We start from the raw sequence: 27,651 nt of genomic DNA, 5'->3' as shown, positions 1-27,651 counted from the left end.
TACCGGGGAGGGACGCCCGGGGCAGAGCGCGCAGGCGCGCTGAGGCCCTCGAGCCCCAAGGGGAGGGCGGGTGCGCGCGCTTCCTCGCGCACGCGCGCACGGATGGGGCGACGACTGCGGTGACGCTGCTGCGGCGGGCGGGCGGCAGCGCGTGTGGCGCGCAATTTCCCCGTGTCTTGGGAGCAGTGCCTGGGCTCCCGCTGCCCACGCCGCCGCCATGTCGGGCCGGTCCGTCCGGGCCGAGACCCGCAGCCGGGCCAAGGACGACATCAAGAAGGTGATGGCGGCCATCGAGAAAGTGCGGAAATGGTGAGGGGCCGGTGCCGAGGGTGCTGGCGGGGGTCACCGGCCCTGGCCCAGAGGAACGCCGAACTGACAGGCCGGGTGGGAGCCGACCAGCAGGCACTTGGGGGGAGGGGGGAGCAGAAGAAGGCGGAAGGAGGGCGCAGCTCGCGGCGGCGTGAGGTCAGAGGGCGCCCCGTCTGGGGCCAATCAGAGGGTCGCTCGGCTCGCGGGCCCGCCCATCTGCCCGCGGGCAACGCGTCTCCTGGGCGGGGAAGGGGGAACTCCCTGCTTCTGGTTGCGCTCACAGGTATACCCGGCGCAGATTAGTGCTCGCTCCCGCCTACCTCTGGAGGAGCTCAAGTTCTGAACTGTCTCACAGTCGCTAACAATCTGTGTCTCCCGTCGACCAGACCTACGCTCTAGTACTAACTCGTTTAAGTTTGGTGAGAGCATCTTGGTAAACCTACCTGCCACTGGAGCAAGCGTGGTCTTGGCAATCGAAGCCCTATCCCCTACTGTGGGCCTCCACGCTGCAAACCGAGTAGGCATTTTTCTCTCGGCGGCTGGGAGCTGTTAGTAGACCTCCCCCTCGTTTGGAAACGGCTCGTGCAACATACATTGCAGGCGCCGTCGTCCGCCTGTTTTGTATCTGGAACTCCGATGCGTTGTCACGTTAAACTTTGACAGCCAACTGTTTTGCGCCAACTTCTTGAGTACTTTTCTCTAACTGATTACTGCCAATAATTTTAAAGTCCAGATAGGTTTTTAGCTTCTACAGGAGCTCCTCTCCTCTCGCCCCTCACTCTCCATCCCCTTTAGGGGCGTCATCCCCTTGGACTTTATTTGTCCATTTCCCACAAGACCAAAATCCTTATCTCTGTATATCGATGGGCTTCTTATGTAGTTGGGAGTAATAAATATTAATGATTTCCTCCTTTCAAATCCTAATGGGTTTTTTGGTGAAACCTAAGAGTTGTCACACCTTTCCTTCTCTTCTGGCCACTTCTCTCACCAGCAGCCTAAGCCAGATGACCATCCTATACTGTCTAACCCGAAACTCTATACCAGCCTTGCTCTGATCTCCTTGCTTCAGTTGTAGTTCATTCCCCAGTCCATCCATCACACTGTACTCAGTGATTTCATATGTAAGTTATATAGCACTTATATAATCTTGTATAGCACTTCCCTGCTTAGGAAATAATGTTTCAGTGACCTTTTTTCTCTTAGGATAAAGACCAAAGATGGTTCTTGCCCCACCAGCCTGCTGAAACTGCCGTCTTTCCCAGGATGCTCGCTGCCTTTCAGTTGGAGCTCCTGCTGCCTGGCATCGTTCCTCTGCCCTCTCCTCCCCCTTAGAGGTTTGGGTTGACTCTTAACTCCACTCAGAAGTTGCTTCCTCGAGATCCTTTTAAGGATTTCCTGTCAAGGCTCACCTTTCAAGATCACCCCAGTCTCAGTCAGGTCCCCTTCATAGAACTTTCCACAGTTGTCTTACGTTGAACCATAAGACATTAACTACATTTGACTTTCTAACCTACAAAATAGCAGTCTGGTATGGTTAAGCCCAATTAATTCAGTGTGAAATGAATTATTTGATGTCTGTTTCCGACTAGAATGCAGACTGTGAGGGTAGGACTGTGCCTTGTTCCGTGTGCTCAGGGCCTAGCATAGGGTCTTGTATATTAAATATTGTTGACTAAGTGAGGAGATGGAGTGGCTTGTCCAGGAATTAATTCCAGTTTCCTAAGTCTTTAGTTCATTTTTCTTTCTGTTACATCACAGCCTGTACAATTCGGTGATGTCCTCATTTGCTGTATAGCATCATCTGTAGCAACAATAGGAACACAACTTTTTCTGCTTTTTCATAACCTCAAGTTTGTATGTGAAACCTTTATAAGTCATACTCCAGGTTCCCCAATTCTGTTTGTTGGTAAATTACTCCCTTAATTCAAGAATGGCATCTCCCTTTCCATTCCACAGGTATGTGCCTGGGGAAAAAGACTTATTTTTTAAGGCTTATCTCAAAAGTAACTTCTTCAGTAAAATAAAACCTTAAAGGAGTCTTTCCATGGCTTGGCCTTCACCTCTTCCAGAAGCCAGTGTAAGGTTTGGTTATGTTAGTTGGAAGCATCCTGTCCTGCTCCTGTGATTATTTTAAAATGGAATAGTGTTTCAACCCAGAGTTCCATGGGAGTCATGAGAGTTCTCCCTCCCACGGGATGGCCTAGTCTTACTGTCTTTCAGCCGCCTTCTCAGCTTCTTTGCCACCTTCATGTGTTATGTTGATATCCTTATTTTTCCTCTGAGCTCCTAGGGTAGGGACCATATCTTATATATATCATTTATCTCTTGCAGGGCCTTTTATAATTGGACTTTATAATTATCAGTGGAATTGAATTAATTTTTGGGAAATAAAGAAGCAGTGCCAGGTAGATACTGAGTTTGAAAATGTGCTGGTACTCCATATGGGTGTAGTCTGTGAGGGAAGGAAGGTTTTGGTACACTGTATGTGAGGAAAGGTGGCAAGCAGAGGGTTCAGAGCCAAATTAATTTGATAGAGAAGTCTTTCTGGAAGCAAGGATTTTGCACTGGAAGGTGAGGTATAATTTGACGGTGAGGCATTTTAGAACGCATTTTTTAGAAGGCATTTGAGACTGAAGGAATGATCTGAGAAGTACAAAAGCACAAGTTATGAACAGAAAATCTATTTTATTGTTTATCAGTTCTAAGAAGTGTTTTTTTTTTCAGGGAGAAAAAGTGGGTGACTGTGGGTGACACATCCCTTAGGATATTTAAGTGGGTTCCTGTGACAGACAGCAAGGAGGTAAGGGTGGAAGAAAATCAAAACGACAAAAAGGTACCGTGTTCTTTTTTTGATTGCCTCTAAATTATGAAGGAATTTATTTCCCCAGAATTGACTTGAAACATTTCAAGGCACTCTCTGTCATCTGGCAAAGCCGCTCTTTATTATTTCCTCCCTTTATTCCCTTTCCTTAACCTAGTCCCCTTTTTCAGGGCTTGGTGAACTACAGCCCAAGCCTGCTCCCTGTGATTGTCAGTATAGTTTCATTGGAACACAGCCAGGCCCATCGGTTTCCTTACTGTCTGGCTGCTTTTGAGTCACAGCAGTAGAGTTGAGTAGTGCCATAGACCTAATGGCCTGCAAAGCCTACAATGTATTATATTACCTGCCCTGTAAGTAAAAGTTTGCTGACTCCTGCTACTAGGGGCCCAATTTCATTTTTTTTCCCCCACAGATAGGCATTTGTCCCAGCATCATTTATTGAAAAGACTGTTCTCTTCCTCTTGTTCTGTAGAACCACCTTTGTCATATTTCACGTGTCTAGGTATTTGGGTCTGTTTCTGTGTTCTGCCTCCAGCTTTTTGGTAGTATAGCTGACTGCAGTGGACATCCCTTAAACCATTCTCCTTGAGGGCTGTGGGAGGTTTTCTCGGATTTGATGTCCAGGGGTGGGATTGCCTGTTACAAGGTGTACATACGTAATTATTTTTAGTAAATGACAGATCCCTCTGGAGAACAGCTGCATCAGTATAGTTCGTATACTTCCCCAGCAGTAGTGGAGAGTTCACGTTGTCTGTTATCTTCACGAGCAACATGATACTACCTAACGCCCAGCTCCTAAATCCTGCCAGTCTGATGGATGTAAGGTATCTCTGTTAATTTTGCAGTTCTCTGATTACTAGGGAGGTTGATCATTTTATCTCTTCAGGTTTCCATTCACATTTCCTTTTCAGTATTTTGCTCATTTTTGTATTGGGTTTCCTGTCTTTACCTTTTTGGTTTGCATGGATTCTTTAATTGATATTCTAGATTTTTGTCTTTGTCTAAATGTCTGTTAACTTTATCAGTAACATTAAAAAATTTTTTTGTGTGTGTCAAATAAATCAAATTTTTTTCCTTACAGTTTTTACTTCCAGGGTCTTTTAAAAAAATTATTCTCCATTACGTGGTCATAAAAAACTTGGGCATTTTCTATTAGCTTTTTAGTTTTAACTTTCACATTTAACTCTTTAATGCTATGTAAGTTTTTTTTTTTAATGGTAGAGAGATGGATCAAATTTTTTAAAATTGAGGTATCATTGATATACAATCTTATGAAGATTTCACATGAACAACATTATGGTTTCAACATTCACCCATATTATAAAGTGCCCCCCCAACCCCATCCCAATCACTGTCCATCAGTGTAGTAAGATGCTATAGAGTCATCACTTGTCTTCCTGCTATACTGCTTTCCCCATGACCTACCTGTATTGCGTGTGCTAATTATAGTGCCCCTTAGTCCCCTTCTCCCTCCTTTCGCAACCACCCTCCCCGACCTCTTTTCCTTTAGTAACTGCTAGTCCCCTCTTGGAGTCTGTGAGTCTGTTGCTGTTCTGTTCCTTCAGTTTTGCTTTTTTGTTATACTCCACAAATGAGTGAAATCATTTGGTACTTGCCTTTCTCTGCCTGGCTTATTTCACTGAGCATAATACCCTCCAGGTACATCCATGTTTTTGCAAATGGTAGGATTTATTTTCTTTTTATTGAATAATAATATTCCATTGTGTATATGTGATGCTGAGGTTCTTGTTCTCGGAGCGGAATAATGAACTTTGCAAACACTCAAGGTAGGAGAGCAAGGCAGAGGTTTTTATTTAGAGAGAAAGTGAGAGGACAGAGCTCCTGACTCATGCCAGGAGGGCACCGGAGTCCTGGGGTGTTGCATTGTCTAGGTTTTTTTAAATTTTTAATTTTTGTTATTTTGTTATCATTAATCTACAATTACATGAAGAACACTATGTTTACTAGGCTGCCCCCTTCACCAAGTCGCCCCCACAAACCCCATTACAGTCACTGTCCATCAGCGTAGTAAGATGCTGTAGAATCACTACTGTCTTCTCTGTGTTGTACAGCCCTCTCCATGCCCCCCCTCCGCCACATTATACATACTAATCATAATGCCTCCTTTCTTTTTCCCCGCCCTTATCCCTCCCTTCCCACCCATCCTCCCCAGTCCCTTTCCCTTTGGTAACTGTTAGTCCTTTCTTAGGTTCTGTGATTCTACTGTTGTTTTGTTTCTTCAGTTTTCCTTTGTTCTTATGCTCCACATATGAGTGAAATCATTTGGTATTTGCCTTTCTCCGCCTGGCTTATTTCACTGAGCATAATACCCGCTAGCTCCATCCATCTTGTTGCAAATGGTAGGACCTGTTTTCTTCTTATGGCTGAATAATATTCCATTGTGTATATGTACTCCACCTTCTTTATCCATTCATCTACTAATGGACACTTGAGTTGCTTCCATTTCTTGGCTATTGTAAATAGTGCTGTGATAAACATAGGGGTGCATCTGTCTTTTTCAAACTGGAGTGCTGCATTCTTGGGGTAAATTCTTGAAGTGGAATTCCTGGGTCAAATGGTATTTCTATTTTGAGCATTTTGAGGAACCTCCATACTGCTTTCCACAATGGTTGAACTAATTTACATTCCCGCCAGCAGTGTAGGAGGGTCCCCCTTTCTCCACAACCTGGCCAACATTTGTTGTTGTTTGTCTTTTCAGTGATGGCGATCCTTACTGGTGTGAGGTGATATCTCACTGTGGTTTTAATTTGCATTTCTCTGATGATTAGCGATGTGGAGCATCTTTTCATGTGTCTGTTGGCCATCTGAATTTCTTCTTTAGAGAACTGTCTATTCAGCTCCTCTGCCCATTTTTTAATTGGATTATTTGCTTTTTGTTTGTTGAGGTGTGTGAGCTCTTTATATATTTTGGATGTCAACCCTTTATCGGATCTGTCATTTATGAATATGTTCTCCCATACTGTAGGATACCTTTTTGTTCTATTGATGGTGTCCTTTGCTGTACAGAAGCTTTTCAGCTTGATATAGTCCCATTTGTTCATTTTTGCTTTGGTTTCACTTGCCCGGGGAGAGATGTTCAAGAAGAGGTCACTCATGTTTATGTCTAAGAGATTTTTGCCTATGTTTTTTTCTAAGAGTTTTATGGTTTCATGACTTACATTCAAGTGTTTGATCCATTTCGAATTTACTTTTGTGTATGGGGTTAGACAGTGTTCCAGTTTCATTCTCTTACATGTAGCTGTCCAGTTTTGCCAGCACCATCTGTTGAAGAGACTGTCCTTTCCCCACTGTATGTCCATGGCCCCTTTATTGAATATTAGTTGACCATATATGTTTGGGTTAATGTTTGGAATCTCTATTCTGTTCCATTGGTCTGTGGCTCTGTTCTTGTGCCAGTACCAAATTGTCTTGATTACTGTGGCTTTGTAGTAGAGCTTGAAGTTGGGGAGTGAGATCCCCCCCACTTTATTCTTCCTTCTCAGGATTGCTTTAGCTATTCGGGGTCTTTGGTGTTTCCATATGAATTTTTGAACTATTTGTTCCAGTTCATTGAGGAATGCTGTTGGTAGTTTGATAGGGATTGCATCGAATCTATATATTGCTTTGGGCAGGATGGCCATTTTGACGATATTAATTTTTCCTAGCCAAGAGCATGGGTGAGTTTCCATTTGTTAGTGTCCTCTTTAATTTCTCTTAAGAGTGTCTTATAGTTTTCAGGGTATAGGTCTTTCACTTCCTTGGTTAGGTTTATTCCTAGGTATTTTATTCTTTTTGATGCAGTTGTGAATGGAATTGTTTTCCTGATTTCTCTTTCTGTTGGTTCGTTGTTAGTGTATAGGAAAGCCACAGATTTGTGTGTTAATTTTGTATCCTGCAACTTTGCTGAATTCCGATATTAGTTCTAGTAGTTTTAGAGTGGAGTCTTTAGGGTTTTTTTATGTACAATATCATGTCATTTGCAAATAGTGACAGTTTAACTTCTTCTTTACCAATCTGGATTCCTTGTATTTCTTTGTTTTGTCTAATTGCCATGGCTAGGACCTCCAGTACTGTGTTGAGTTAACAGTGGGGAGAGTGGTCATCCGTGTCTTCTACCTGATCTCAGAGAAAAAGCTTTCAGCTTCTCGCTGTTCAGTATGATGTTGGCTGTGGGTTTATCATATATGGCTTTTATTATGTTGAGGTACTTGCCCTCTATGCCCATTTTGTTGAGAGTTTTTATCATGAATGGATGTTGAATTTTGTCGAATGCTTTTTCAGGATCTATGGAGGTGATCATGTGGTTTTTGTCCTTTTTTTTGTTTATGTAGAGGATGATGTTGATGGATTTTTGAATGTTGTACCATTCTTGCATCCCTGGTATGAATCCCACTTGGTCATGGTGTATGATCCTTTTGATGTATTTTTGAATTCGGTTTGCTAATATTTTGTTGAGTATTTTTACATCTATATTCATCAGGGATATTGGTCTGTAATTTTCTTTTTTGGTGGGGTCTTTGCCTGGTTTTGGTATTAGGGTGATGTTGGCTTCAAAGAATGAATTTGGGAGTATTCCCTCCTCTTCTATTTTTTGGAAAAGTTTTAGGAGAGTGGGTATTATATCTTCTCTGTATGTCTGATAAAATTCTGAGGTAAATCCATCTGGCCGGGGGGTTTTGTTCTTGGGTAGTTTTTTGATTACCAATTCAATTTCTTTGCTGGTAATTGGTTTGTTTAGATTTTCTGTTTCTTCCTTGGTCAGACTTGGAAGGTTGTATTTTTCTAGGAAGTTGTCCATTTCTTCTAGGTTTTCCAGCTTGTTAGCATATAGGTTTTCATAGTATTCCCTAATAATTATTTGTATTTCTGTGGTGTCCGTCGTGATTTTTCCTTTCTAGTTTCTGATTCTGCTGATGTGTGTTGATTCTTTTTCTCTTAATAAGTCTGGCTAGAGGCTTATCTATTTTATTTTCTCAAAGAACCAGCTCTTGGTTTCATTGATTTTTTTTTTCTATTGTTTTATTCTTCTCAATTTTATTTCTTTCTTCTCTGATCTTTATTATGTCCCTCCCTGTGCTGACTTTAGGCCTCATTTGTTCTTCTTTTTCCAATTTCGATAATTGTGACCTTAGACTATTCATTTGGGATTGTTTGTCTAGGGGTTTTATAGGCGGTTGAGAGACAGGGCTAGGGATTTACACTTGCTAAGTGGTCCCAAAATGTTTACCTTTGAGGAAACACTAAGTTTCTTATTAGTCTTCTGGTTTTTTATAAGAATTTACTGTTCTGATTTCCTCCCAGGAAAGCAGCTTCCTGGTCTGGGAGCATATCACTCAAGACTGCCTGCTTTGCTCCCAAGGTGGGCTGAGTTATTGTCTGTTTGTTAAAGACTATGTTAAGAAAGTTACTTTTTAACAAATTGGGTTTAAGAAAAAGTGCAAGCTAATTTTCAAGATGGCATCTTTCCTGTTTTTACTGCATTGTTTTGGGCTTGCTTGCTACATTGCTTAGGTTGCAAATCATTTGTTTAGGGCTGGAGGAAGAAAAGCAGCACCTCAGCACAAGGTCAGAAAAACAAGCTGGGCCCCCCAGCAAGCTAAAGCAAATCCCACAATGGATTATCTTGCTTTGTCTTTTTCAAAGGCCCTCACCCTACTCTAAGTCCATGGTCCCTGTCTCATATGTACCATATCTTCTTTATCTATTCATCTACTGATGGAAACTTATGTTGCTTCTGTATCTTGGCTATTGTAAGCAGTGCTACGACAAACATAGGGGTACATATGTCTTTTTGAACCAGGGATCTTGTTTTCTTTGGGTAAATTCCTGGGTGTGGAATTACTGGATCAAATGGTATTTCTATTTTTAGTTTTTTGAGGAACCTCCATATTGCTTTCCACAGTGGTTGAACTAATTTACATTCCCACCAACAGTATAGCAAGGATCCCCTTTCTCTGCATCCTTGCCAACATTTGCTGTTTCTTGGAGATGGATCTTATTTTAATTTTTCTTCATACAGTGAGCCAGTTCCCCTAATGTTTATTAAATAATCCATCCTTTCTCCACTGATTTATGTCATCTTTATTGTATGCCATATTCATGTCTAGATCTATTTTTGGGTTCTCAATTCTGTCTTGTTATTTTATCTGTTTCTGCACTAGGGTGATATTTTATTTACTATCAGTTTTTAGTATGTCTTAATGTTAAGTAGGGTATGTTTTCTCTCTTGCTATAGGTTTTTCAGAAGATAGCCTTTATCAAGGTATAAAATTACCTTCTCTTTTTAGTTTTCTAAGATTTATTAAAAATTTGAGATGATGTTGGACTTGTATCCAACTACTTTTTCTGCATATACTGAAATGTTCATATGTTCATGTGATTTCCCTTCTCTGATCTATTAGTATAGTGAATATAATAATAAAGTTCCTGACCATTCTTGTATTTCTAAGACAAATTCTTCTTGAACGTGCCTAAATCATACAATGTTGCATTCAATTCATAAATATTTAAAATATTTGCATCCTATTCACAGGTAAAATTGGTACGTAATTTTCTTACACTGTGCTGTCTTTGTTTTGGTGTAAAAGGTTAGGCCAGCTTCCTAAAACAAATAAGGCAATTTCTCCTCTTGTTTTGATTTTTAGAACAACTTGCATGAAATGATAGTTTGATAGACCTCACCTTCAGTATTTTCTGGGCCTTAGGAGAGAGGGGTGTTGGTGATCATTAAAATGGCTTTAATGGTGAATGATATTTTTAGATTTTCTCTTTTTATATACTTTGCTGTTTTATGTACTTATATATGTATTTACCTATTTCAAATAGACCATAGATTATTTAATAAGTGGCAGTCCAGGGTCTTCCCCTTTCCCCATTTTCCCAGGAATGTTTATAAATGAGGCAGGACATTTTTCAGTTGGCCAGTGATGCTAAGCTTTAGGCAGTGGGTGATTTAGACCTGTACAGTGAAGAATTAAGTGGCCTGTCCAAAATGCCAGCAGTACTCCTGTTGAAAAACATTAACCAGAGTTTTCAAATGTATTGCTGTGTAGTTATTTATATTCTTTTTTACTCTAAAGTCTCTGTTCTACTGGTAATTATGTTTCCTTTTTCACATTTGCTATTTGTATTTTTTCCATAACATGATCTATATTGTTGCCTCTCTTAAAATCTTTATAAAAAATCTAGTAATTTTTGTTAAGCTTTGGTTTCCTTTGTTCTGTTTCATTAGTTTTTGCCATTGTTATTTACTTTTTTTGTTCTTTTGGGTTTACTCTGTTGTTCTTTTTCTAGCTTATTGTACTGAACACTTACTCCTTTTTTTTAGTTTTTAAAAAAATATATTTCATTTATATAGTTGTCTCCCACAAATTTTGACATGTCTGAATGTCAAAATGTCACTGATGGTGTCATTTAGCTTTTTTTGTAAGTTCCTTTTGGAATTCCTCTTTAACCCAAAGTTTATTTACTAGAATGGTTTTTAGTTTCCAGATATGTGAATTTTTTTTTCTCTATCCTTTTAAAATTGGTGTTCTAATTTTTAAAATTGGTAGGATATTAGTTCTTTGGGATTATTGGGACCCTTTTGTAACCCTGTAAATGATTGATTTTTGGAGCATTTACTTGTGATTGAAGCAAATACACTCTCTAGGTCTGAAATTAAACCATGGAAGCAATTACAACGTTAACCAAGCCTTCCATATCCTTGCTGAGTGAGGGAAACCGTCGATTTGCTTGCTCTTCATGGCTGATAAGTCAGCTGTCACTTTATATAGTCTGAAGCTCTGCTTTTGATGCATGTGTGTTTATGTCATGATCGTTATATCATCGTGACTTGTCATTCCTTTTACCTGTATGTAATGTCCCACTTTGTCCCTTTTTTTTCCAGCTTTTTAAAAAATTCATTTTTATTAAGGTATGATTGATATACACTCTTGTGAATGTTTCACATGAAAAAACAATGTGGTTACTACATTTACCCGTATTATCAAGTCCCCACCCATATCCCAATGCAGTCACTATCCATCAGTATAGTAAGATGCTACAGATCCACTATGTGCCTTCTCTGTGCTACACTGTTCTCCCCGTGATCCCCTACACCATGTGTACTAAACATAATACCCCTCAATCCCCTTCTCCCTCCCTCCCCACCTGCCCTCCCACACCTCTCCCCTTTGGTAACCACTAGTTCCTTCTTGGAGTCTGTGAGTCTGCTGCTATTTTGTTCCTTTAGTTTCGCTTCACTGTTATACTCCACAGATGAGGAAGTCATTTGGCATTTGTCTTTCAATGCCTGGCTTATTTCACTGAGCATAATGTCCTCCAGGTCCATCCATGTTGTTGCAAATGGTAGGATTTGTTTCCTTCTTATGGCCGAATAGTATTCCATTGTGTATGTACCACATCTTCTTTATCCATTCATCTACTGATGGACACTTAGGTTGCTTCCATATCTTGGCTATTGTAAAAAGTGCTGCAATAAAAATAGGGGTGCATATGTCTTTTTGAATCTGAGAAGTTGTATTCTTTGGGTAAATTCCAAGGAGTGGGATTCCTGGGTCAAATGATATTTCTATTTTTAGGTTTTTGAGGAACCTCTGTATTGCTTTCCACAATGGTTGAACTAGCTTACATTCCCACCAGCAGTGTAGGAGGGTTCTCCTTTCTCCACATCCTCGCCAGCATTTATTGTTCTTAATCTTTTCAATGCTGGCCATCCTTACTGGTGTGATGTGGTATCTCATTGTGGTTTTAATTTGCATTTCCCTGATGATTAGTGATGTGGAGCATCTTTTCACATGGTTGGCCATCTGAATTTTTTCTTTGGAGAACTGTCGCTTCATATCCTCTGCCCATTTGTTAATTGGGTTATTTGCTTTTTGGGTGTTGAGGCGTGTAAGTTCTTTATATATTTTGGATGTTAACCCCTTGTTGGATATGTCATTTACAAATATATTCTCCCATACTGTAGGATGCCTTTTTGTCCTGATGATGGTGTCCTTTGCTGTACAGAAACTTTTTAGTTTGATGTAGTCCCATGAGTTCATTTTTGCTTTTGTTTCCCTTGCTTGAGGAGATGCATTCAGGAAAAAGTTGCTCGTGCTTATATTCAGGAGATGTTTGCCTATGTTGTCTTCTAAGAGTTTTATGGTTTCATGACTTACATTCAAGTCTTTAATCCATTTTGAGTTTACTTTTGTGTATGGGGTTAAACAATAATCCAGTTTCATTCTCTTGCATGTAGCTGTCCAGTTTTGCCAATACCAGCTGTTGAAGAGGCTTTCATTTCCCCATTGTATATCCATGGCTCCTTTATTGTATATTAATTGACCATATATGGTTGGGTTTATATCAGGGCTCTCTAGTCTGTTCCATTGGTCTATGGGTCTGTTCTTGTGCCAGTACGAAATTGTCTTGATTACTGTGGCTTTGTAATAGAGCTTGAAGTTGGGGAGCATAATGCCCCCAGCTTTATTCTTCCTTCTCATAATTGCTTTGCTTATTCGCGGTCTTTTGTGGTTCCATATGAATTTTAAAAAGATTTTCTCTAGTTCGTTGAAGAATGCTGTTGGTATTTTGATAGGAATTGCATTGAATCTATAGATTGCTTTAGGCAGGATGGCCATTTTGACAATATTAATTCTTCCTATCCATGAACATGGGATGAGTTTCCATGTATTGGTATCTTCTTTAATTTCTCTTAGGAGTGTTTTGTAGTTTTCAGGGTATAGGTCTTTCACTTCCTTGGTTAGGTTTATTCCTAGGTATTTTATTCTTTTTGATGCAATTGTGAATGGAATTGTTTTCCTGATTTCTCTCTGTGCTAGTTCATTGTTAGTGTATAGGAATGTCACAGATTTCTGCATATTAATTTTGTATCCTGCAAATTTGCTGAATTCAGATATTAGATCGAGTAGTTTTGGAGTGGATTCTTTAGGGTTTGTTATGTACAGTATCATGTCATCTGCAAACAGGGACAGTTTAACTTCTTCCTTGCCAGTCTAGATGCCTTTTATTTCTTTGTGTTGTCTGATTGCCATGGCTAGGACCTCCAGTACTATGTTGAATAGCAGTGGGGAGAGTGGGCATCCTTGTCTTGTTCCCAATCTTAAAGGAAAAGCTTTCAGCTTCTCACTGTTAAGTATGATGTTGGCTGTGGGTTTGTCATATATGGCCTTTATTATGTTGAGGCACTTACCCCGTATACACACTTTGTTGAGAGTTTTTGTCACGAATGGATGTTGAATTTTGTCAAATGATTTTTCAGCTTCTATCGAAGTGATCATGTGGTTTTTGTCCTTCTTTTTGTTGATGTGGTTGATGATGTTGATGGATTTTTGTATGTTGTGCCATCCTTGCATTCTTGGCATAAATCCTGCTTAATCATGATGGATGATCTTTTTGATGTATTTTTGAATTTGGTTTGCTAATATTTTGTTGAGTATTTTTGCATCTGTTCATCAGGGATATTGTCTTTAATTTCCTTTTTTTTGTGGTGTCTTTGCCTGGTTTTGGTATTAGAGTGATGCTGACCTCATAGAATGAGTTTGGAAGTATTCCCTCTTCTACTCTTTGGAAAACTTTAAGGAGGATGGGTATTAGGTCTTCACTAAATGTTTGATAAAATTCAGCGGTGAAGCCATCTGGTCCAGGAGTTTTGTTCTTAGGTAGTTTTTTGATTACCAGTTTAATTTCGTTGCTGGTAATTGGTCTGTTCAGATTTTCTGTTTCTTCCTTGGTCAGCCTTGGAAGGTTGTACTTTTCTAGGAAGTTGTCCATTTCTTCTAGTTTTCCAGCTTGTTAGCATATAGGTTTTCATAGTATTCTCTAATAATTCTTTGTATTTCTATGGTGTCCGTAGTTATTTTTCCTTTCTCATTTCTGATTCTGTTTATGTGTGTAGACTCTTGTTTTTTTCTTGATAAGTCTGGCTAGGGGTTTATCTATTTTTCATTGATTCTATTGTTTTATTCTTCTTGATTTTATTTATTTCTGCTCTAATCTTTATTATGTCCCTCCTTCTACTGACTTTGGGCCTCATTTGTTCTTCTTTTTCTAGTTTCATTAATTGTGAGTTTAGACTGCTTATGTGGGATTGTTCTTCTTTCCTGAGATAGGCCTGTATTGCAATATACTTTCCTCTTAGCACAGCCTTGGCTGCGTCCCACAGATTTTGCAGTGTTAAATTATTGTTGTCATTTGTCTCCATATATTGCTTGATCTCTGTTTTTATTTGGTCATTGATCCATTGATTATTTAGGAGCATGTTGTGAAGCCTCCATGTGTTTGTGGGATTTTTCTTTTTTTGTGTGTGTAATTTATTTCTACTTTCATACCTTTGTGGTCTGAGAAACTGGTTGGTCAATTTCAATCTTTTTGAATTTGCTGAAGCTCTTTTTGTGGCCTAGTATATGATCTATTCTTGAAAATGTTCCATGTATCCTTGAGAACAATGTGTATTCTGCTGCTTTTGGGTGTAGAGTTCTTTAGATGTCTGATAGGTCAATCTGTTCTAATGTGTTGGTCAGTGCCTGTGTCCTTACTTATTTTCTGTCTGGTTGATCTGTCCTTCAGAGTGAGTGGAGTGTTGAAGTCTCCTAAAATGAATGCATTGCATTCTATTTCCCCTTTTAATTCAGTTAGTATTTGTTTCACATATGTAGGTGCTCCTGTGTTGGGTGCCTAGATATTTATAATGGTTATATCTTCTTGTTGGATTGACCCCTTTATCATTATGTAATGTCCTTCTTTGTCTCTTGTGAGTTTCTTTGTTTTGAAGTCTATTTTGTCTGAGATAAGTACTGCAATACCTGCTTTTTTTCTCTCTATTAGTTGCAGGAAATATCTTTTTCCATCCCTTCACTTTTAGTCTGTGTATGTCTTTGAGTTTAAAGTGAGTCTTTTGTAGGCAGCATATAGATGGGTCTTGTTTTTTTTTCCATTCAGTGACTCTATGTCTTTTTATTGGTGCATTCAGACCATTTACATTTATGGTGATTATCGATAGGTATGTAGTTATTGCCCTTGCAGACTTTAGATACATGGTTACCAAAGGTTCAGGGTTAACTTCCTTACTATCTAAGAGTCTAACTTAATTTACTTAACATACTATTACAAACACAATCTAAGGGTTATTTCCTTTTTCTCCTCCTTTTTCTTCCTCCTCCATTCTTTATATATTAGGTATCATATTCTGTACTCTTTGTCTATCCCTTGATTGACTTTGGGGATAGTTAATTTAGTGTTGCATTTGCTTAGTAATTAGCTGTTCTACTTTCTTTACTGTGGTTTTATTACCTCTGGTGACAGCTATTAAACCTTAGGAAAATGTCCATGTATAGCAGTCCCTCCAAAATAAACTGTGGAGATGGTTTGTGGGAGGTAAATTCTCTCAACTTTTGCTTATCTGGAAATTGTTTAATCCCTCCTTCAAATTTAAATGATAATATTCCTGGATAAAGTAATCTTGGTTCCAGGCCCTTCTGCTTCATTGCATTAAATATGTCATGCCACTCCCTTCTGGCCTGTAAGGTTTCTGCTGAGAAAAGTCTGATGTTAGCCTCATGGGCTTTCCTTTGTATGTGATCTTATTTCTCTCTCTGGCTGCCCTTTTTTTTTTTTTTTTATCTAAACAAAATTTTTATTTAGCATTTATTTTTTGAAATTCTAAACAGAGTTGATTAGTCAACTTCAATACTCTAGTACTTTCTCGATCACAGATTATTTATTATATGTTCTCCTGCCTTTTTCACAGGTTTATGTTAAAATTTTAATGATACCATGACCAGAACAATATTTTCTAAACCATTGAAGATGATATGATAGTGAGTTATTATAGTGTGCATTGTTACATAATATTATATTATTGTTATAGTTCAAGTTCTTATCATTACATTCATTACACTTTAGATCTTCCAACCCACATATCTTTCATCCCAGTTTTTCATAAGGTTTGGACAGGAATCTCCCATTAATACTTTCCTAATGAGATAATGCCTATAAAATATTTTAAAGTGATCAGGAAGCGAAAGATTATTGTTAAGTCATAATAGAAAAGTGAGCAATTTATATCTCCTGACGTTAATGTCATTCTGGAATGAACATGTATATATAGAAAGTATATGTTTTGCAATTTAGCAATTGACCCATTATTAGAAATAGATTTTTAATGGCTTTAGATGAGGAGAGAAGAAATAAGGCATTACTTTATGATGTGACCTTCTATCTCTGAGTGAATATTTATTTATTTTAAAAAATTTTTATTGAAGTATAGTTGACATAATATAGTTTCAGATGTACAGTATAGTGCTTTGACATTCATATACATTACAAAATGCTCCTCACAGTAAGCGTAGCTACCACCTGTCACCCTAAGTTATCATAATATTACTGAGTGTGCTCCTTATGTTTTATGAGGATAAAAGGTATTAATTTCTTAGAGACCCTATGAAATAGCTAACATCATCACTGCTTTCAGTTGGAAGACTGAAGAAAAGAGATCAAACAAACAATAGCCAGGGTTTGAAACCTATCAACCCTGGCTGCCAATGCTCTACACTGTGTACTGACAATAACTCACAGCTCCCTCTTTAAGTCAGCAAAGCCCAGCTATTAGCAATCTTGATGAATGGGGTATCTGTGAATACAAACAAGGAAACAAATCCTATGCCAGCTTTTGATTTGGATATGGAATTTCATAAAAGTGGTCTAGCTTAATATTTCACATACTTTTTGGATGATTAAGATTTTTCAAGGTAAAGAAGACTAGCTTGCTGGCTGTTGGGTTCCTGGGTCAATCTCTGGCTGCTTTTAACAGTCTGTCCTTTTCCTTGATTTTTGCCATTTTAATTACTATATGTCTTGGTGTTGTCTTCCTTGGGTCCCTTGTGTTGGGAGATCTGTGGATTTCCATGGCCTGAGAGACTATCTCCTTCCCCAGATTGGGGACGTTTTCAGCACTTACCTCCTCAAAGACACTTTCTATCCCTTTCTCTCTCTCTTCTTCTTCTGGTACCCCTTTGATGCTAATATTGTTCTGTTTGGATTGGTCACAGTTCTTTCAATATTCTTTCATTTTTAGAGATCCTTTTTTCTCTCTGTGCCTCAACTTCTTTGTATTCCTCTTCTCTAGTTTCCATTTTATTTATTGTCTCCTCCACCATGTCCAATCTGCTTTTACTACCCTCCATTGTGCTCTTCAACGATTGGATCTCCAACTGGAATGCATTCCTGAGTTCTTGAATATCTTTCCGTACCTCCATGAGCATGTTAATGATTTTTATTTTGAACTCCCTTTCAGGAAGAGTCATGAGGTCCATGTCATCTTTCTCAGGGGTTATATTAATTTTACTCTGTAGCAGGTTCCTTTGGCATTTCATACTTGTGTATGGTGTCCTCTAGTGTCCAGAAACTCTACTCTCTTAAGCTGCTCAGCCCCTCAAGCAATGTCAGGGGTCGCAGGGGAGTGGGATTGGTGCCTGGGGGGAGGAAAGAACTGTTTTCTGCTTCCTGCCTGCTATGCCTGTCTCCACTGCCTGAACCAGTGGGTGGAGCACACAGGTATAAGCTTTTGTCCCAGAGCAGCCGGTTGTGGATCCCTGCTTTCCACAAGCAGCTGGAATCTCAGTCTCTCCAGGAATTCTTCCTGTCTTAGCTTTCCAACCCTGTAATCACGAGAGTATCATGAAAGCACCATGAAATGTAGATTTGTGCTCCCAGAGCAGATCTCCAGAGTTAGGTATTCAGCAGTCCTAGGCCTCCACTTCCTTCTTCCTGCCAGTGAGCTGGGGTGGGGGAAGGGCTTGGGTCCCTCCAGGACACAGCTTTGGTACGTTACCTTGTTCCATGAGGTCTGCTCTTTTCTCCAGGTGTATGCTGTCTGGCACAGTCCTCTTTCCTGTTACTCTCTCAGGATTAGTTGTATTAATTATATTTTCGTATTATATGCAGTTTTAGGAGGAAGCCTTTGTCTCACCTCTCATGCCGCCATCTTTAATTCTCACTTTGTCCCTTTTGTCCAACCCTTTGTCACCTCAAATTTTGTTTTGTCTTATACTACAATTTCTATCCTATCTTCTTTTGGTTTAGATTTGACTGGTATATCTTATAATTCTATTTTGCTTCCTGATTCACATTTTCTTCTTACTGGGTGTATTAAGATTAGCTGAACACCCAATTTGAACAGAAAATTCAAAATAGTAATGGTTTAAGAAGGAAGTTAATTTTACTCTTTTTCTTAGAGGAACGGAAGTATGCAGCCCAGGACAGGTGTGGTGGTTCTGCACCAAGAGTCCCCAGGGACCTAGGTTTCTTCCAACCTTCCTGCTGTTTAAAAAAATTTTTTTTATAGAGTAATGGCTCTATTTGTTTTGCTTTTTTTTTATTGTGGTAAAATATACATACCATAAGATGTACCATCTTAACCATTTTTTAAGTGTACAGTTTAGTAGTGTTAAGTACATTGACCTTGTTGTACAACCAGTCTCCAGAACTCTTCATTATGTACAACTGAAACTCTTTTCCCATTAAGTAACTCCCCATGTCTTTGCTCCAGTTTTGATACTGCATGCCATGGTCAAGCTCCAGCCACTCATTCCAAAAATTCAGATTCTAGGCAGCAAAGGACTGGAGGATGGGCAAATGTTTTGTTTTGTTTTTTTGGCAAATGGTATTTTTGTGAACTTCAGGAGTTTCCTAAAAGTTGCCTGAGGACATAGGTACTTACTGTGTATATTACTTACTGTGTACGTGTATAATAATTTGTGGCATGTCTAGTGGTCAGGAAGGCTGGGAAAATGTGACCACCTAAAAATTTTATTGATATGGATGAGAATTTCTACAATAATACACTTCTTTTTTTTCTCTCTTCACTTCATAATTAGACAAATTTTATTCTGTTAATTTGAAAGTTCTACATTCAGTTTTTGTTTTTGTATTGAATACCTCTAACTTTTTTTCCCTGTCAATGTATAAAGCTTGTAAAAATCTCTTTTCCTTTGAACCTAATAACACCCATGACATACTTTAACCACCCCTGCTCTCTACTCCCCAATTTCCTTCCCTACCTTCTCATTAGTTTTGACTAGAATTTCAGTTCTAGTCCAGTTTATATCCTCCTGTTACATATCACTAGCCAAGGCAGCACAGAGTCCCAAGGGAATAAAAGATTAGTGCACAGAAAAATAGTAACCAGATACTGGAGGATAGACAACAGAACAAGCTATATCAGAAGAAGAATTTAAATAAAACATAGTAACTCTCCTCAGAAAGATAAGGATGATACTAGAAAGTTGTTTTTGAAGACAAACCAACTGAGGAAATTTGGTATGAATAATGTAATTGTTCAAAATAAAAACTAAGTGAATGAATTTAGTAGCAGAAATAGATACAACTGAAGAAAAGATTAATGAGCAGAAACTGGATTGAAAAATCAGAATATATGATGAAAGGATCAAGAGATGAAGTAAGTAAGAGAGAAGAAATAAACTAGATGTGTGCATGACAGGATCTCCTTATAGAAGTCCTAGAAGATCAAAGACAGAGAAAAAATTCTAAATTTCCAGAAATATAAGAGGATCACCTACACAGAATCCAGAATTAGATTCCTCAACAGCAACACCAGAAGCACAAATGAGTAACAGTTACAGAGTACTAAAAGAATTATTTTAAACCTACAATTTCATATACAGGTAAAGTGATCAATTAAACATGAAAGTAAAATAAAGATTCAGGAATAAAAAGATATTTTCAGAAAGGGTTCCCCACAAATCCCTCTTTGGGAAAACTCTTGAAGGATATATTCCAGCAAGAAGGGAAGTATTATCTCGGAGAAAGCAATAATAGAGAGCTACAGAGGGTTAATAAGTAATTAGTAATGCTTTGTTTGTCTTACTAAGAAATGACTGAAACAAGAAATACCTGTAAAAACTGGACTATCTGAAATTATCCAGTATCATCCTTATCTTTCTGAGAAGACTTACTATGTTTGTCCCATTAGTCTCCTTCCTCTGATATAGCTTGTTCTGTTGTTGTCTATCCTCCATTATCTGGTTACTATTTTTCTGTGCACTAATCTTTTATTCCCTTGGGACTCTGTGCTGCCTTGGCTAGTGATATGTAACAGGAGAATATAAACCTAAACTCTTGATTTCCTTCCTCTAAATGAGTTAAGAGGATGGGGTTAGCATCAGGTTACTTTCAACCTTTCTCTTTTCCCTTTTCCCATTTTCCCCTCCCTCCCAGGGAACTCCCTTGTACCAGTCTGCCCTAAAGTGGTCCATGGTGGTGTGCCATTTTCTAAGGTACTGGCGTAGACCTGCTAGATTAGGAAAAATGGGAAATGATGATCAAATTAGTAAAGAAAAGAAATGTGAAGGACAAAAGGGAGTGGGACACTGACGATGGCAGAGCAAACTGGCACAAATTTATACAGGTTAAGCGGTCCTATGTGTGTGTGTTTATTTATTGTGAAAAGGGACAGTATCCCCCATTTGATTGATTGATTGATTATTGAAGTATAGTTAATACACAATCTTATATTACTTTCAAGTATACAACACAGTGGTTCACCAGTTGCTCACATTATTAAATCCTCACCCCAACTAGTGCAGTTACTGTCTGTCAATATATAAAGATGTTATAGAATCATGGCTATATTCTCCATGCTATACTTCCATCCCCCTGACAAATGTGTGTATTTAAAAGTCTTTTATATATAATTGACTATGGTGGGAAGCCTTTTACAATGTATATGTGTATCAGATCACCATATGTGTACTTAAGGTATCTTACAATTTTTTTTGTCCATTATCCCTCAATAAAATAAAGCTGTGGGAGGTAAAAAACTTTCAAAATATTTATCCCTTTGATCTAGAGGTTTTATCTCTGGGAATTTATGCTCAGGAGATAATCATAATGTGTACAAGGTACTTCTGCAGTGTTGAACATTACAGTATTGTTTGTAGAATTTAAAAATTGCAAGCAAAATAAAGATCATATTGTAGAGTTCCTTAAGTAAGTTATTGTGTACCTGTATCTTGTAAAGCGTTGTAACCATCATAAAAGATCTTGTAGAGGATTACTGAGTGGCATAGAAAACTGTTTTTAATATGGTGAATGGTGGAGGGGAAGCAAGTTATAATACTGTATAATGATCCATGTTCATACAAATACATGTCCAGGCTGTTTGTGGTAGTACAGGTGACTTTGATTTCTTTTTCTGTATTTTCAGAATTTCTAATAGTGAATTTTACTATAGCATTATATGTTAGCATAGAACCATTAAAATAAATGATAGATTAGGAAAAAATGATAATAAACCCAAATGGTGGCATGAATGCTGTGAAGTCAGTATATTAAATACATTGCCACTGTCCTTTTATAGATAGTGGTGAGGTACGTGGTATCTCAAGAAAGAAAAGTATGTTTACACTTTTTGATCTAGAAGAAGCATTTTTTTGTGAATTCATCTGATTAGTCCAAGAAAAAGTGACAGTTGGACATTGTGGTTTTATTCCTAGCAGCAATAAATAAAAATTCCTACATAAGTTAGAGATAAATGTTCAATAATTGCAAAGTGATTGAGTTATGGTATATGCATTGTTATGCGGCAATTAAAAATCATGTTTATGTAGCTTTTGTAGTAAAATGATAAAGTGTAGTTACATTAAAATCATGTCTGCATGTGAATAATGAAAGGGAGACATGCATAAAAGTGACAAATGACATGCATAAATGTGTACAGTTGATTTATTGTAGAGACAGGATTGAGAGTTACTAACAAAAACAAAATTGTATTACTAGTACGATGCATGTCCAACAAATGACATGTATAAACTGTATGAGTTAGTAAATTTGAGATTTCCCAGAATTAAACTTTGGGCTCTTGGGTTACTCTCACTTGCAAGTGCTTGGATTGATGATTTTGTTTCGCCTCCTGGAGGCTTGTTTGTTGGAAGTTAGTGCTTGCCTTCCCACTGTGGTTCCCTGCGTGTGTAACCCACATCCTGTCTGGAGGAAATAGTGTTGTAGGCAAGGGTGGACATGGGGTGATCACTTTGAATGAATAGGATTGATTGGTGAACAGAACTAGTAGGCTTCCCTTTGTCCTGTCACTGCTTGTATATAAAGTGACTCCTTCCTTTGTCCATTTCTCTTTCATGTTTTGTTTGCTGTTGTGCTAATAAAATAGGAATCTTTCTCAGATGAGTATTTTAACGTTTCTTGCCCATGCACATAAGGGTTGGACAGAATGTTCTGATGAGGGTAGAAAGCTGAAGAGTACCACAGGAGCTTTATTAGAAGCATATGAATCTGCCTCTCACTTTTGATTCATGACTTTAGTGCTGGAAGGGTCCATTTTACAGATAGAGACTCTGAGCCTTCGGGACACCTTGTCCAGGATTCTGTTATTCCTTGGGTCCTGGATTTTCCAACTGCTGTCATTATTCCTGTTCATTTCTAGTCCAGACCTTTGTGGTGTCTCAGCACCCTTTTCCCTCTCTGTGAGTCTCCTGCTTGGCTCTGTCATATTCCTCTTTTTTTCCTTTTTCTAGAAAGAAAAGTCAAAGTCGAACAGTTCAGCAGCCCGGGAACCTAATGGCTTTCCCTCTGATGCTTCAGCCAATTCCTCTCTCCTTCTTGAATTCCAGGGTGAGTTGCATCCACATGTCTTCCTTGCAGGAAAATGAAAACTTAGATGAACCTCACTAATAATAACAGTTCGACGTAGCTTTTTAGTGCCTACTGGTTTGTTGGTATCTTGCCAGGCACTTTATGTAAGTCTTTTCATTTAGACCTCACAGTAACCCTGCAAGATAGAGGATAGTCTCTTCATTTTCTATTTAAGAAACTGAGGTTCAGAGAAGTGAAGTTACATATCTAAAGTCACATAGCTAGTAAGTGACAGATCCCATGTGGTCTTGGTTTTCTGGATCAGAAGCTGTTTTCTTTAGACTGTGTATTTTATGAGAGTGCCTTTGAGTAGGCCACCCAAAGCCAGGGCATCTGCCTGCCTACTCTTGGCGCAAGTTTTGCCTCCTAAGCCAGTCGTCAGGTAGTGTCCTGCCTGCCAGCGCTGCAGTCATAAAATTCCCTTCTACACGTGCATGGCAGTTACTGTTTGTGAAGCACTTTGACTTCAGTTTCTCATTTTTATCTTCACATTAGCCTGTGATATAAACCAGGCAGTTACCATCATCCCTATGTAAGGAAACTGATGGATGGAGAAGTGTTCGCCTAAGCTCAAAAGTGACAGAGCTTTATTCTTTCTATGATAAAATGCTACTTCCATCTTAGTGTAGAAGGTAGTGTAGGAGTAGAGACTAAGAAGGGCTACAATTCTCTTGGGAGCTAGCCTGGGAGCAGCCAGGTATTCCCTCCCTGCAAGGTCAGAGTGGTATAGGAAGAACACAAAGGACAGGTTCTCTAGCTGTGTGCCGGGTATTCAGTCATCATAGAGCTCTGAGACATAGGAGGCTCTACTTCCTTAGGCTGCCACCATCTTATTCTTCTCACCCAGTGAACATTTAGTGAACCACTGTATGCCTGTGCTATGAACTGCACCAGAGATTTAAGAACCAGTAGCCACAGAGCCTGCCTGAATAGAGCATGAGAGGAAACTGGTGTGTAAAACAATAGAAAAATACTAAATGCAGGTGTGCATAGGACACAATAAGAGCATAAAAGAGAGAGTGATCCTGGACACAGGGCTGGGACACAGGATTCCCTGGAGGGCATGATGCTTGAGCTGAATGTTGACATGCATGGAGACTTTCCAGGAAGACTAGAAAGAGCAAGTCATGTCAGACACCTTTGTGTGAAGCAGCTCTTAAGTTATGGTCCAGTTTTGGCAGACAGTGAGCTTGGAAATTAAAAAGGACTTTATAGGTTGTGATAGGGCCATCTCGTGCCTGCCTGGAGAAGCACTGGAAGTTGAAATTTACCCTAGAGGAAGCATTGAAGGGTTTAGAAAGATCACTGGTGTAAAGTACAGTTGGGAGTACATGAGACTGAAGGAGGGCAGTTGGATGGCTGTTTCAGGAGGCCAGGCCAGAGATAAAGCCTGAGCTAAGGCAGTAGGAGATGAACACATGTGATCTCAGAGCAGTAGGATGGTCAGATTTGGCAACTGGCTGCTGGAGGTGAGGGAGAGGAAGAAGTTGTGGACTTCTGTGGTTTTAACTTAGGTGGTGACTCTAAAGCCTTCAGAAAGAACTTCGAGGCTGAGAATTCCTTGGTCCTTGAAGCAGTCATGTGGAGCCTGGGCAGCTGAAGGGCCTGAGCTCACCACCTCCAGACACCACCACCATCCTTGATATAACCAAGAGCACCAGACAGATGGGTCATTTCTATTTATCTTGTGTTACAAGAAAGGTTGAGAGGCACAGCTACATCCCTCCCTTCCACTGGACAGTGAGGGAACACCAGGTGTAAGCTACCATTGGTGGGTAATAAAGAAGGGTTAGAAAGCATATCCTGACTTTGAAATATAAATGTTGCATAAGTTTAAAGATTCTGGCTTTAAAGTTAAAGTATCTGGTGCTTGGAATATGTGTCATGAAATAGAAAATGCTTGTAGACCCTGTTGATAACTTACAGTGCATCTAAGCCCTCGAGCGCCTGCCTTTGGTTCAGGGGCATCAGTAGCAGAGATCATTGTACCCTGTGTGTCCACAATGGCCTAAGGAGACCCCAGGCCCTTGGTGCTGTACTGAGTTATTCTCAAGGAAAATTAACCACTCTCAGTTGCTGCCTTTGTCATATTTGGTTTTCAGATGAAAACAGCAACCAGAGCTCTGTGTCTGATGTCTATCAACTCAAGGTGGACAGCAGCACCAACTCGAGCCCCAGCCCCCAGCAGAGCGAGTCCCTGAGCCCAGCACACACCTCTGACTTCCGCACAGATGACTCCCAGCCTCCTACTCTGGGCCAGGAGATCCTTGAGGGTGAGTCTTGATTGACCCAGAATGAGCATCTTGCAAGGGCCTTGCCTCTTGCTCTTGATATTTCTCTTCTTTACAGTGAGAGGTTATGGAAAGTGCTTCAGAGCCTGGCAGCCTCAAGGCATCTGTTAACAGTTTTGGCTATTGGAGGAATGGTTGTATTTTCCTTTCTCACAGAACGAAGGAATAAACAAACAACATAGTTGAGTACCAGGCTCTGTGTAAGGCACTTTCTTATTTGATGCCTGGTATAATTCCCTCAAAAGCCCTCTGAAGTGGCAGCTATTGCCTCCACTTTACTGATGAGGAATTGGATTCTTGGAAATGTTAAATTGTTCAAGAACTGGTAGAGTGGGATGTCTCTGGTTGCATTCCTCCTAACTTCAGAATTCATGCTCTTTGCACTGTATCCTGTGAATTTCTTCTTACATTATATATTGATTCTCTGGCCAGCATGGACTCTTGATCACAGCACCTTCACAGAGCTCTTGGGAAAGCTCCCCTAGCTGGAGGCAGAGGTTGCTCAGGAATCTCCTGCCGCAGGAGGTCCCACAGAGCTGCTAACCATGTTGTTTTTTCAGAGCCCTCTCTGCCTGCCTCGGAAGTTGCTGATGAACCTCCCACCCTCACAAAGGAAGAACCAGTTCCACTAGAGACACAGGTAAGGAGGCACTTGGGTTTCCCAGTTTCTAAGAAAACAGTGATGACTCTGTTGATGTGCACTGGATCTGTAGCATTGAACGTGCTATGGGAGGGTTGGGGGACAGACTGGGAAACTGGGGTCTCCAGGTCATAGGTAAGGGAAGAATTTTGGTTATCTGCAAGGTCGGAGGCTGGCTCTGGGTTGTAGTTAGGGTGATAGGAGGTTGTGGTTCAAGGGATGGCCCTCTAATTCCATGTTCTGGCTGCTCCTAGATTGCCGAGGAAGAGGAAGACTCAGGTGCACCACCCCTGAAACGCTTCTGTGTGGACCAAGCCACAGTGCCGCAGACAGCATCAGAGAGCTAGCAGCATCCTCACACCCTTTGCCTCCTGGCCCCCTGCCTCTATTTATTGCATTCTGGTTCTGGCCATACTGTGTTGCTGGGGTAAGGGCAAGCACTGGGGTCCAGAGCCCGCACATAGGAGCCTTCTGGGTTGGAAGGCTGACATAGGACTTGGAGTTGCAGCATCATCTTCCTGTCCCTGGCACCTGTGTTTGCTTGCTCCTGGGAAGAGAAGTGCTCATGTCCTTTTCACGTCCCAATTAGGCTGGAGCATCGGCTATCCCAGGGTTCATCTGTCACCTCCAGGTAGCAGTCTCTGCTCCAGAACCTCTGGACTGAGCTGCTGGCGCTTCTACAAGAGGAAAGAGATGTGGAAGGCACCCTCTCGAGAAGAGAGTGCCTTGATTACTTGAACTTGAATGGAGACTATAGCTTCATGGACTTGCCCACAGGACTAGGGGCCCTGTAGGCTGATGTTGGAGAATGCCGGGGTAGAGACTGGAGGGAAGGGAAGGGTTTTTCTCCACCGAAGGGCAGGAAAGTCCATACAGATTTCTTACTGTCCTGGCACTTCTGCCCATTCCTGAGGCTCTCCTGCCTCTCATGGGCTCTCTAACTGCTGACAGTCCTTTGTCCTGACCATAACCACCCCCTGCCTCAATACGCACACATGCAGCTTTCCTTGTTTTCACCTGTACATTTCATTCCAGCAACCCCTGCTTCCTGCCACAGACTCTGCCCCAGCAAGAATTTGAGGTTCTGACAAAAGTACCCATCCCCCACAATGCTCCTTCAGCTCAGCCTTTCTAGAAAGTTCCCTTTGAAATCTGCATGTTTAATTGAACTTTGTGATTTTATTTTTTGTTTCAAAAAAAGTTTAAGAAAATGGAAATGGGCAGCAGTGAGTGAAGACATATTTTAGCACTGAATAGAGTATTTTTAAAATTAAAGTATTTGAAATATGTCTTTTTGGTATCTGAGTGCTTCGTTCTTAAAGATTGTGAGGGCAGGGCTGGGGGTGGTGGAGGCTGAGTGCTTGTGAAGTCACTGTGGGCTGGGCTCTGCCAATCGTATTGCTCCCACGGACTGATTTTCTATTGAAAATGATTTGGAGACTCCCTTTGAAATTGTCATGTAGTTCAAATTATATTTCTGCCCCTGCATACACTTGAGTGCAACCAATGGATGTTTTCCACAGCTCCAGGTCCTCAGGCATTCATTCAGGGTTTTGTTTTTTTTTTCCACTTTTTAAAAAATTATAGTAAAATATACATAGCATAAAATTTACCTTTTTAACGTGTGCAGTTCGGTGGCACTAAGTACATTCGTGATATTGTGTAGTCACCACTATCTAGCTCCAATTTTTTCATTACTTCAAATAGAAGCCCTTGTACCCCATGAGGCCCTGGCAATTACAAATCTGCACATATTTTTAGAACATTTTAGAATTTTCAAAATTCTGCCCTTTAGAAAAGGATTCTACATTCTTTATGTTCAAGAATTAAATTTTAGTATTCTCTAAAATGATTGCTTTTATTTCTCTTACATGGTACGTAAAATGTTTTAATATGTTTAAAGAAAGAAAGTAATTGAA

At 39.8% G+C, this 27,651-nt stretch overlaps 1 protein-coding gene across 4 annotated transcripts; it reads left to right on the top strand.

Moving 5' to 3' along the window:
* Window positions 1–69: 69 nt before the first annotated feature.
* On the top strand, window positions 70–27,021 carry BCL7B (BAF chromatin remodeling complex subunit BCL7B). 4 transcript variants are annotated; one of them, XM_036887414.2, is made up of 6 exons: window positions 70–309; window positions 3,034–3,109; window positions 22,684–22,780; window positions 24,904–25,074; window positions 25,653–25,732; window positions 25,987–27,021. In XM_036887414.2, exons 1-6 carry the CDS (start codon window positions 218–220, stop codon window positions 26,077–26,079), a joined length of 609 nt encoding a protein of 202 aa, XP_036743309.1. In that variant the 5' UTR covers window positions 70–217; the 3' UTR covers window positions 26,080–27,021. The 4 variants fall into 4 exon arrangements, with proteins under 4 accessions (XP_036743309.1, XP_036743308.2, XP_036743310.2 ...); XM_036887413.2 differs by having other exon boundaries at window positions 3,034–3,142; XM_036887415.2 differs by lacking the exons at window positions 70–309; window positions 3,034–3,109 and adding exons at window positions 3,887–3,954; window positions 8,432–8,489.
* The last annotated feature ends 630 nt before the right edge of the window (window positions 27,022–27,651 follow it).

This window comes from Manis pentadactyla, chromosome 10, assembly GCF_030020395.1.
Source record: "Manis pentadactyla isolate mManPen7 chromosome 10, mManPen7.hap1, whole genome shotgun sequence".
Classification (NCBI taxonomy): domain Eukaryota; kingdom Metazoa; phylum Chordata; class Mammalia; order Pholidota; family Manidae; genus Manis; species Manis pentadactyla.
This window is presented reverse-complemented; position numbering and strand designations above follow the sequence as displayed.